General features: G+C 33.3%; 1 protein-coding gene across 1 annotated transcript; it reads left to right on the top strand.

Moving 5' to 3' along the window:
* The first annotated feature begins 2,984 nt into the window (after positions 1-2,984).
* LOC111399548 (kinesin-like protein KIN-7I) lies at positions 2,985-6,950 on the top strand. Its single transcript, XM_023026932.1, has 4 exons — positions 2,985-3,084; positions 3,263-5,835; positions 6,100-6,167; positions 6,235-6,950. Exons 2-4 carry the CDS (start codon positions 5,679-5,681, stop codon positions 6,322-6,324), a joined length of 315 nt encoding a protein of 104 aa, XP_022882700.1. The 5' UTR covers positions 2,985-3,084; positions 3,263-5,678; the 3' UTR covers positions 6,325-6,950.
* The last annotated feature ends 6,195 nt before the right edge of the window (positions 6,951-13,145 follow it).

The following is a 13,145-nucleotide window of genomic DNA, read 5'->3' as shown; positions in this document are numbered from 1 at the left end:
GTTTTTAACAAATTGGTAAAAAAGTGATAATATTTACTAACTAATAACATAAAAAAAAGCAAAAAAATAAAATGAATAAAAAATAAAGAGAAAAAATAAATGGGGAGATAAATCGGGCAGGGGACCTACCCTGCCTGCCACGATCCAGCACTGAACTCACCTCGTTTCGCTTCAACTGGGTATGGGTATACAGTAAGATAACAAAAATACTCGATAGGATGGGAATGAGAATGGTAAACCCGTCCCATACGCTCCCTGTTGCCATGCCTATCAAAAACCCCAAATCAATTAATCTAGAAAATCAAGTATCATCTCACTGACTGCTCACCTTCAACCGGCATACTGTGAAATCAAAATAAATTATTTCAAGAAATGGTCGTTTCCATAATATTTTGCTGATGATGAGATTTAGGATCGTCAATATAAAAACCATATTGGAGTAGTAGGTCAGCATATCTCGAGTGATGCTAGCTCGTGGGTTTGTGAGATTTCAGACAATAATCTAGTTTTTGCAATTGATTCCATTTTTAGGGCTTGTCGATTTATGTAGTCTTTCTAAAAAGCCGTGTGAATTGATTAATTATAATTTTAATAAAAGTTTATAAAATATATAGAAAAATTAATAAAATTCATGATGAGAAAAAATGTGTTTAAAAATTGGAAGATCATTTTTCACTTATTGGCACTTACTTCATGCTCGTTCAACCATGCTTTTCACTGCTGCTTATAAAATGAGTAGATTACAGCTATCTAAATTTAACTCTGGCATACACTCCTTCCATAGCGCAACCCAATAAACTGTACAAACTAGATAGAGAGAGCTTCATTACTCTCGATTAAGCCTTGTAGTCGTCTCCATAGAGGCTGAGACACCACCAAGACGCGTAGCAGGTCCAACTTGTTCCTGACTTCCGCCTTGATTACCCCTTCAGAATATTTGTTGTTACAGATGCCATGCTACCTCCAACATCGTAATATATTTTAACCTTGTCCATACTAATATCGATATGCATCTCGATCGATGTCATGCCAACTAGATCATGGTATCTGCCGTTGGTCGGTAACAGAAGACCAAATGATTTTGTATCGCGGGTTAAGATTGTAGGTTAATATCAGATAATTAATCGAGAGGTTCACGTACAGATAATTAATATCAGCGAGTGAAATCATGAAATAGTGTTGAAGAGTGATTAAGAAATCATATATTCAAATTGCTGGCATTGGAAAACCAGTTTTAGTTTTGAATTACCATGCAAATAAATGATTTCCTTATTGGCAGCTCATAAATGCTTTTCAGTTACATTGAGATTATTTTGGAAAGTTGAAATGGTAGTTCATATCATGTGAAATGTATGGTATATTTTAAATTTTGAAATATGTATGGTATTGTATGAAATACTTTATATTTCATAAGCAAATGCGAATTTTTCCGATGTTTAAAAAGGAGAAGAAAAAATGGAAAAATTCGTATATAGCCTATTACAAATAAAGATTTCATATTTTACTAGGTGAATGAAATATAACTAAATATACTAACATGAATGTAAATTAGATTAAAAAATACACTTCTAAATATAGATTCTAAAATTCATTTGTAACTGACGTTATATGAATTATGCTGATTTGACGTTCCACATTCAATGACTATTAATCCCCGATTTAACTCTACTCAATTATTTCAGAGATATGCAAAATTCCCAATTCAATCTTCTTCGTTACGAGACTTCAAACCTAACCTAAGGTTCCTAAGAAATCATCATCCACATCAAAATCCATCGTCTAGTACCTCGTTATCCTTTTATTTCCACATTTTATGTCCGAAAATCCATTCTGCAATCTCTAATTTACAAATTTTCAGGATTGTTTTCGAATATATAAAACCATCGCAAAGTTAACACCACCAGTAAAAGGCAAATCGACAATGTTGTGGGTGACTCGAGCGCTAAGAAGAAGAAAATGGTTAGACTGCATACATATCAAGCAAGAAAGACAGCAAAATTTTAGTCAAAATTTTTCGGAGTCACTAATCTGTGGTTTATTTCGTTGTGTGTATTATTTTTAATTATTTTTTTAGTACAGTAGAATGATTTGAGTATAAAATACATGTAAGGTAAATTTTACTTGTTCTATTCTTTTTACGTTGATTGTTTTTAGTTTTATATATATCGTTTCTTTTGATCATTGCTCGCACAAATCAGCAAAAACAAGTTTCCAAATTCGAAGGAAGTTATAAAGCCACCGCTACAGTTTGGTCCTTATGTCGTCGACACGAAAACACGATGGTATGAGCTTTGCCAGCCGAACGTATACCTCAGGAATTTAGTAAGTGTGTGTTATTTTCAATTTATGTTACTGAAATTCCAATAGTTTTACAGTATATTTTCTAATTATTTTGGACGCCAAACCTCAATGCAGTACTTAAACGTGTGTTTCTACTATTTGTGGAAAATGTTAACGTTCAGCTTTTTGAAGTTATATAGATGTATGACGACCGACTCATTCTTTGGTTCTATGGCTCGACCAGTATACAAGTCACGATGGATGACATAAGGGCAATTTCAAAATTCACGTCACTTGTAGAATATCTGAATGGGGATTATATGCCATGGTGTGATGTAGATCATGTACTGTTCCTAGTCATGATGGACAACAAAGCTCATTGGATTTTTGCCCAATTTACAAATCAAGCAGATTAACCGTGAGAGACAGAATGGTCATTGCCGATGTGGAGGCTTTTTGCATGTGTTCTGCCATGCTTGATGGTTAAGATTAAAACCTGGTAGCCCAAGATCATTGATGGAGCAAAACGCGTTGACCCTCTCATTTTCAAGATAGCTAGAGTCATATATTGTTCCCAGTCATGATGGACAACAAAGCTCATTGGATTTTTGCCCAATTTACAAATCAAGCAGATTAACCGTGAGAGACAGAATGGTCATTGCCGATGTGGAGGCTTTTTGCATGTGTTCTGCCATGCTTGATGGTTATGATTAAAACCTGGTAGCCCAAGATCATTGATGGAGCAAAACGCGTTGACCCTCTCATTTTCAAGATAGCTAGAGTCATACCGCAAGATGAGTATGGGTGAGTAAATACTAATTATAATTTATATTGTAATGTTAACTTACATGTAAGGATGTTGACACATCACATTAAATGTTACATATACACATATCACAACATTTACTCTTTCTCACACGCCCTGCTCTACTTGCTACATCCACCTTACATTTGTTGTATTTTTTATTCAAAAACTATACAGGCATGACTGTGGATTGTTTGTTATTAAGTATGCGGAATGTATCATATACGGGAAGATTGATGTGATAGCTAAAAATTTCGATCAGATATTATCAAGATTATGCGTTGATGCTCAACTTTTCAAGCATGGGTGCGATAAGCAGATAGAAGAATATAAGACTGACTTTGACATGGTTCCACAGTCTGTGAAGAGGGACAAGAAGATGAAGGGTGTGATTATTGCTTGACAGCTGTTTTAATAAATTAGCTTTCTTTTGTGTAGTCATCTAAGTTTTTAATTCCAAACTTGAAGTAACTTTTTTGTGAAGTACTGTTATGTACATTCAGTTGTTCATGTGTTAGTTTGTTATAGATCACACATTCATTCCTCTAGTCTTCTTTTTTTTTTTTTATGACGGGAAACTCGCAGTCGCTACCCTTCGGGTGCGCACTGGATAAACCCTCGGACTAACACAATAGCCTATAAATCACGCCAACCAGGTAAACTGCACTGGGCAAGCCCTGTGCGACAAGTTTGACCGAGAAAGTGTTGGTAGGGGGAAACGAACTCGTGACCAAAGGTCTCCGCGCTTACCTACTCCACCACCTCGGTCACCGCATGAGGGGATCATTCCTCTAGTCTAGATGCTATGGACATCAACTCTTTACAGTAATGTTCTTGTTTAGACTAGTTATCGTTATATAATAATATGAGTGTGTTTGTCCGATATTCAAGCATTTAACGATTTCATATTTAGATTTATTTTCTCTCTAGTATCGAAGCAGGAATATCTATCATGATGATAAGTTACCTTTTATCATTGTACAGTTATATTGGCTCAATTTTTTTGTTCATGCGATACTCTATTGTTTAGGAAACCTAATAGTGTCCAAATTCATTGTATTGATTGTTTTGAGAATTTGATCTTCCCAAGTGTATTTTCTTGGGGCAGACAAAGTTTTTGTTAATTTGCATATTATTTAGAAATTTTTTGGATAGAAATTGATGATTTTGTAAAACAAAGAGAAAGATAGGTCTTGTGCAGAGAAAAATGATCAGTACATGACCATGATCAGTTGCCTTATATATATACATTACAAAAGTTTGCTACCTTGCTTCTAGTCGACAACTTTCTACCAACTACAATCTTAGCTGTTGACATGATAAACCATGCTGTGAAAGACATTTTAATGACAAAAAATAAACACTACATGGACTGATTTTAATACATACAATTGTTACAAAAAGTCATAGCAAAAGGGACAAATAAACATCAACACTCTTGCTTGACACTTTTGCTGGAAACACCAAGACTTTTCCTTAATGTTTCAAACCTTCCTTTCAATAATGACTTGGTTATATGTCTGCATATTGGTCTTCAGCTTTGAAATGCACCAGCTTCACTTCACAATTCTCTTGTGCTTCCCTAATTGCATGATACCTGATTTTGATATGTTTTGTTCTTCCATGGAACACCGGATTTTTGACCATGGGTACAGCAAATTGGTTATCACAAAAGATCACAGTTGCATTAGCCTGTTTGTGGTTTAGATCCTCCAAAACTTTTCTTAACCAAACAGCCTGATCGGTAGCTTCTAAAGCAGCTACATACTCACACACTCTGCCTCGTCTATTGATTGAGCTACACTTTTCTGTTGTACTGAGTTCCAGCAAATCACACTTAAACCAGCATAAAATACATAACCGGGGGTGCTCTTCATATCATCGAGCGATCCAGCCCAATCACTATCCGTAAAACTAGTTAAAACCAATTTTTCTGACTTCCTAAACCAGATTCCCAACCCCACATTCCCTTTTATGTATCTTAGCACCCTTTTTGCAGTTGGAAATGGATTTCACTTGGTTCTTGTCTAAACCTGGAAAGTATATTTGCAGTATATGTAAGCAACTTCTCCTAAAGCTAGCTCATTAGGTCCAATCTCCTAAAGCTTTCATTATTGCTAAAGCAACGGGACAGTTACACGCATGAAATATAGATTATAAAAGGCCATTGTGTTGGGAAATCGAGTTCATTTATTAATTCATGTGGTAAACCACATGGCTTTGAGACTTAACATCACAATCAATGTGGAGTACTGGGCAAGTTGAACACATAAGGATGGGTATGCACTTATATATTCTAATCTTATGAATGTCTTTTGGTAACCATAGGTTGTCTCGCGTTATATCGGTTAACTAGTAAACTTTGATCTTATTGCAACAAATGAACCAGTTGTTTTATTTAGACTTGTTATTGGATTTAACTGATACTCTTTGATTGTAATTTCTCACTTCTAGGAAATGGATCGGGAGTTTCTTTTACGCATGTCTTACATGGAGATCTACAATGAGGAGATAAATGATTTGTTGGCTCCTGAGCATCGGAAATTGCAAATTCATGAAAGTATCGATCTATTAGTTTGCTTTTTCCACCTATATGACTACTTTCATTGTGCAGATAAGTACTAATCGTCAGTGTCTCACATTCTTTTTGTTTTTCTATAACATGAAGCGAGGGATTTTTGTTGCCGGTTTAAGAGAAGTAATTGCGGCGTCTCCTGATCAAGTTCTTGAACTCATGGAATTTGGGGAATGTAAGTTCTCCTTTTATTTATCTAAATGTACTGACAGTTCTTACTTTCTAAAGTTCCCATTCTCAAAGGAATGCTCAGAATCTAATTGTATCTATTATTATCCATAATGAATCAAGTTCCTTTTGATTCCCTTTCATCTGTAAATTTGAAAAGGGGAAACTCAAATGAAACCCACCCTCATCCTCATCTTAGTCTTACGTAATCAAATATTCAAGCGGTGGATAACAATTTAAACTCTTTTGCTCTCTGTTATTGATTTTACAGCTCATCGTCATATTGGGGAGACAAATATGAATGTATACAGCAGTAGGCCACACACGATATTCCGCATGGTAGGTTTATAATTCTTATACAATTCATCAATCTGTCAATTTTGCTAATGAAAATTTGTAAATATAGATTATTGAGAGCAGAGAGAAAACTGATGATGCAGAAGCAGACTTGTCATGTGATGCAGTTCGTGTCTCTGTCTTGGTATGCAGTTCGTAGTCCTCTCTTTGTTTCTTCATCTATTTAAAAATTCATCTCCTAAATTATTATTTTTAATTGCTTTTTCAAGGGAATAAATAATCATGTTTTTGGCTTTGCTGTTATCTTAGACTTGGTAATCTAAAGTCTCTTCTAAGGTAAAAGCTTATTTACGAACATTGAAAATTAATAATAATGATTTAGTACATGAGCGTCTCTCATAGGGGATTTCTGTTGTGACTATCAAAAAACACCCACATCTTTTATTTCATTCCCCATCTTCCAGGAGGTATAGCTGATAGCATTTGTGAAATCCTGAGTTCTCCAGCTTGTCTATGTTTCTAATGGATTTATCTGACCCTTTTTGTTGGGGTTTAAAAATGCTGAAGAGGCTGAAATGTTATGGCCTTGTCCTGATGGCTATAACTTGGTCTAAATGGTTTGGGAGGAATACTAGGATTTCTTAGATTATAATTATAATCTCATTGCTTATAGGATAGAGTTGTGTTTTGTCATCTTCGAGGGCCAAAGCTGTGGGGCTGTTTGCTGATTTACAATTCTAAGTGTGCAATGTGATTTGAAGGAATTTTTTATTTTGGGATGCAGTGGTGTTTGTCATTTTTATGTGCAAATGTTTTGCGATTATACGCTGGTTTAACTTTATTGCACTTGCAACTTTTTGAGCGATTTATTTGTGTAGTTATTTCTTCCTCCTTGTCATGTAGATTTGTAATTTTTCTCTCCATCTATATTCACACTCTCCGTGACACACTGCTCACACAGCAGAGAAACTCTCTCCGTGACACACTCATAAATTCAAACGATGTCGAAATATTACATTCTTAATCTCATTTTGAAATATTCATAATCTAGTATTTCACGTCGTCAATGGTGAATGAAATGACCAATCGTAGCAAATTTTACAGTGCGTCAAAGTATGCATTTTCAAACTGATATTTCAAGAATTTCGATAACAAGTTAACTTTAAAAATTCTTTGATAATTTTATGCTAGTCGAATCCATAAATTTTCTATATTCTCTCGACGCTCATTTCGAAAACTATATCATAAACATATCAAATGATCTAAATTAATATCGAAAATTTTAAACGTACATGATCAAATACGTGCGTTAAAAAATGCGTATAACTTGTATTTTTTAAAAAATAATTATTTTAATAATGTTTATTATTTTTTTACGATAATTTTTTCAATATAATTTATATCATTTTATTATAAAAAATTATGTGGTAACAGGCAATAATAAAAAAGCTGCTCTTTATTATCTAGCTGCCTTAAAAGCAACTATTGGTAACAGGCAATAACGCAGCTACCACTAGCTGCGTACATCCTAGGCAGTAGTTTCCATGCTCCTTTTCCCTCTTTTTTTAACAATCAGCCTTCTTGGGAATAAGGAGTTTACAAAGGAACGTGCAGGACCATGTCAGCTAAACATAGTAAAATGGCAGGCCAATGTAATTAGCCAGGTATAGCCCTTTTCCCAGAAATTCAACAATCAGCATTCTTGGGAATAAGGAGCTTACAAAGTAACGTGCAGGGCCATGTCAGCTAAACAAAGTAAAATGCAGGGTCATGTCAGTCTAATACTTCCAACTCCATGTCAGCTAAACAAAGTAAAATACAGAGCCAATGTAATTAGACAGGTATAGCTGGAATGGGTAATTGAAAATAGCCCTCATTTTCTGCTTTCATATTGAGTAATCCCCCTTTCCATTGAATTGAGACAGTTCTACCCTTGAACCCATAACAGATTCAATGGAATGGTGATTTGAGCTCGAGGCCATTTGGTAATCTCAGATTCCCAAAAATAAGCAGAAAAAGTTTTTGAAAAAACACTCAGGTTTTACAGATCAGTCAAGAAACAATTTCAGAATTAAACAAATGAAATGAAAAATCAGATTACTGTGAATTGTGTGTGCTGCAGGCATGTATGATAATCAGCAATAACAAGTAATTCGTCAATTAAAAGTTATGCAGTCCAGATATGTGTAATACTCAGCAATAACATGCAATTCGTCAATTAACAGTTATGCACTCCAGATTACAACATATATCAATATGGCATGCAGCAACAAATTCCAATTTGCATTAAACAGTAAGAAACCAGCATGAGATTTTAAATTTAATCCTAGAAATTTAAACGATCTCACCAAAACTGTTGAACAACAGTTTAATACTTCTGAATCCAGTTTCTTATCAAGAAGCTAAGAGTCCAGCAGGTCCAACTCCAATTTAGTGGAACCAAAACAGTAATTCAACCTGAAACACTTGATCAAACAATATCAGTAGTATTTTTAACCAATTCAATAACACTGCAGGCACATTAGAGGTCTGCAGAATCCTCTAAATTTCCAGCCAGTGAATTTTACCCAAACATTGGTTCAAGAAACCTCAGAATCTGACCCAAGAAAATAAAGAAATCTGACTCTGCAATTAATTTTTAGTTTCTTCAAATTGCAGATCACTTGAAAACTTATTTTTCACCAAGGATGATTTATTTGAAAATTTTCAGAAATCAAAAAAATACTCAAGAAGCCTAACACAGGCTCTGATACCAGTTTTGTTGGGATTTTTGGTCCCAAATCAGATTTTACCCTAAACGATTTTATATTTTCAGCATTACAGTCAAACCAAAAATACTCAATCGGTAAAATCAAAAAGCAGCATCACAAACAAGTAATTAAAGTGCAGAAATTAAAGAACACAAACACCACAAATTGGTGACCCAGTTCACCCAAATAAGGGCTAATCTGGGGGGCTCAGGGGTAAGCCCGTTGAATGCAATGCACTACGCCTTCCAAGGGTCCAGTTTACAAGTGGTACACAATCAGATTGTACTCCAAACCGAGAACAACATCACCACTATATTCAGTCTCTAAAACCTCAAGAATCAACCCTAATCGATCTATACAAAAGATCTCACAATACTCCACCAAATCGAAACCTGACCTACACCAAGTATAGTATCTGACTTCACAGTTTAATCTCCACCAAAACAAGGCTAAAAACTGCTCAAATACAATACCAAACATCGACTATTTCTTCGCTGAAAACGGACCAGATTTCCGGTCAAAATACCACCGGACCGTAGACCACAAAATAGCCGAAATACTACCGTTGATACCTCATCAACCACCGGTCAGAATTTTAGATTTAATACAAGTGGAAAACCTTGAGAAATCACCAAGAAAGGGCATCGAGAGAGAGAGAGACGAAAGGAAGAGGAGCCCAAATTGAAAGAAAAGAATCTGCCCACCTAATTGCCAAAACCTTCCACGTGAATGAAAAGTCCACCAAGTAATATAAAAGTGGATCTAATTCTCAACCATTGATTTTAATCAATGGTCCTTGTTTTTCCAAACAAAAACCAATCCTTGTGAAAGCCAAAATTGCCAATAGAATTTTGCCATGTGGCTTCAACCACTTAAAGAGTTGTAATTTTTGGAAACACATTTTTAACTTTCAAACACCTCAGCAGATGGTGAAGCCGTTTCGGCCTCAACCGCAGCACTTGCAGCTGAGCTCGAGAATGAACAACACGATAAAGATTCGGATTCTCTAAACGGGTCCAGCCGGAAACCATTTCTGGATCCACGAGCAAGAGCGGAACGCTGCGTTTTTGTGGTGAAGAGTTGAAGGATCTTGGTTCTAGTTGTTAGAGACATTCTTGCAAACATTTCTACATTTTCATGTTCATGCTTCTTATATAAATAAAAAAATATCCAGTGAAATAAACTTTACTGATGCCATATTTGAGAGAGTTTTAGAGGAAACTTCTTGTTAACACGACCCTTTTTAATAAAATGACATTCTTTTCAAAATATTCATTTTTGAGTGGTTATATTATCATCATAATTTTTATTTGATATACCACGTTTGATCCCCATTAAATTAAATTACATTACATTACATTTTTCTCTCTCTTATTTTCAACAACACAATCTTTCATAAAATAATATTACACGTAAATCGAAAACTTTTACTTCTTTTTCAACCACTCATTTTTCTAAAAAATATTATTCCCCCCCCTTCCCATTTTCATTTTTAGGTAATGGGCATCAAACGGGGGCTATATATTAATACAATTAAGTTATTTAATATTTGCTTATTTTAGCAATTATTTTCTTAACTTTTCATCAACAAATTCTTATCTTCAACATTCAATTAACTAATACATCTCTTTTTTATGATGATTTATATAAAAATATTTCATTTTCATGTTCTGAAATGAGATAAAAATATTTTTCGCACTTTTATTATTTTTTAAATATGATGGAAAAACAAGTTTTTTACCCCATTTTAATGGATTTTTGGACATAAAATATGTTATCAAATATAAAAATATATTACATAATAAAAAGTTTGATAATAAGAATGACGTGAAAACTATTAGGGGCATAAATGTTATAATGTGCAAAGATTAAGAACCTTAAACGCAATTAAAATATAGTGCAAGAAATAAAAAATGTGTTGCGAATATAATTACCCTACGTTTTATTATTTAAAAAAAAAATCCTTCGATTAAAACAACCTCTACTTAAATTTTAACTTTGATCCAAATGAGTCAAAAGATACTCTATACACGAAGAAAATGATAACTAGTGCAAATAAAAAATGACGATTTATTTTTACGGTTGTGCTACATATACATCATCACTTACTAATTTATTTATCGATAGATAATGTAACAAAATTTGATTGAGTTAAAATCTCATTAACCAAGCTCTTGTTTGAGCCCCATTTTAAGTTAAAGAATGTATTTTTAAATAGTGATTAATTGAGAATGTGTGGCTAAAAATTACGAAAAAGTTTTCAATCTGTGTGTAATATTATTTTATTGAAAAATATATGGTTGAAAATAAGTTTTGAAAAAATGAATTTTTGGAAGTTCTCAAACAATGAATGAAAATTTTATTAAATGGTAATGTACAAAAAGCATTTTTTTAATTAGTCGACTATATACGTTATGAAATATTTATTGTGCATCATCACATATTCTTTTCTAAATTGATGAGGTGGTTAAGAGAGAGAGAGAATTTGAATCAATTAAATCTTATTACATTATCCGTTGATAAATAAATTTATAAATTGTGATGTAAATATAACAAAATCGATATAAGTTAATATTAAAAGTTCATGGATCACAAAAGTTAATTAGAAACCAAAAGACAATTGTCAAAGATTTCGCACTTTTAATTATAGGCTCCGTTTGGTACACATTAATGTAAAAATAGAATGAAAAATATAGTCGTTATGAACCCCACACAAGAGATAGAAAATTAAATACAGTAGTTTGATGTGAGTGATAACGATCATATTTTTCATTTTAATGGACAAATAATGAAAAACAAACGGGTGAATAATTTTATTCACATTACAAAATTATGTCAACGTCAATCGGAACGTGTAAATAATAAAATCCAAAGTTTTTAGTTGAATTTAAATTATTTCCACGAATTACGTACTTCAAAAGATAATTTGTTAGGTAATTAAACAAAAACAATCATACTTGTGGTACACTGTGGTATCCAATATGATGTTCAAAATGGACACCGGGCACCTCGACAGCCGAGGTGCCTGCCACGTCGGGGCCCACCGGTATCTCGGCCAATACCGAGGTGTCCATTGTCCATTTTAGACACTATATTGAACACTACAATGTACAAAGAACATTATCCAAACAAAAATTATTCTAATGGAAACTTCGTTGAATCTGTGTGTCAGCAAATTCCCATCCCAGCATGGGATCCATATCACAAAGATGGATAAGGCCCACCTTTCAATGTCAAACACGTGGGACCCATTCCTCTAATCTAATTAGTACAAGTCTATGTCTATCTGACACCTGGTTTCTTCTGACTGCCTCGTTGCACGAAAGGAATAGCATCGTGTATTTTTTAGGCAAATTATGTGTGTACAGAATTTCCTCCTACAAAAGTTTTTCAGATGTTCACATGGGCATGTGAGTAAAATAATCTAAAAAATAATCAACTCACTTTATGCTGTGTGTATTTTGGAAAGAATCTGCAAAAAATTGTTCAGTACATGCAGCAAAACTCTATTTTTTAGTTAACTCTTTCATATATATTATGTTCAAATATTATTACGTGAATCCTCATATTAAAGAAATATATTTGATGAAATAGAAATATAATAGTATTATTTGATGTATATATTTTATAAATGCATTTTTTTATTTTTTATTTTAAATGATTTTGAAAAATAAGTAAACATATGACTTCGTGTGGAGTCTATCATTCTTACCATGACATCCCGAGAAGTAAAAAGAATTACAATTCTCATTTCATCTAAAACTTATCGAGAGTTAGAATACGTTTATAAGTCCCTGTTTGGCTTCCATTATTTCAAATTATAATTTTCTCTCTCATTTTTAATAACAAAATCTTCCATAAAATAATATTACAAGTAAATCGATAAATTTTTTCTTCTTTTTCAACCAAACATTCTCTAAAAAATATCATTCCTAAAATTATAAATTGAAATAATGAGGGTCAAACAAGGGCTAAACTGAATCATTAAACCCCCCTATAACTAAAAAATTATGTAGGGTATTTTCCTATTCCTTCTACGGGGCAATCTCTTAAACCAAAACACGTTTATTTTTTCTTGATATTTTCTAGTGTTTACAATAAATACTTCTCGAAAACATATTTTAACAATAATTTTGGTGTTCAATTAAGAATTTCCTAATTCTTAATTGATATTTTATGTTGTTCACGAAATACTCAAAATCAATTTATCTTTTGAATTTTCGAACTTAATTTTAATTATTTTTATATCATTTCGATCTCGTATCCATAA

Source organism: Olea europaea, chromosome 9, assembly GCF_002742605.1.
Source record: "Olea europaea var. sylvestris chromosome 9, O_europaea_v1, whole genome shotgun sequence".
NCBI lineage: Eukaryota > Viridiplantae > Streptophyta > Magnoliopsida > Lamiales > Oleaceae > Olea > Olea europaea.
This window is presented reverse-complemented; position numbering and strand designations above follow the sequence as displayed.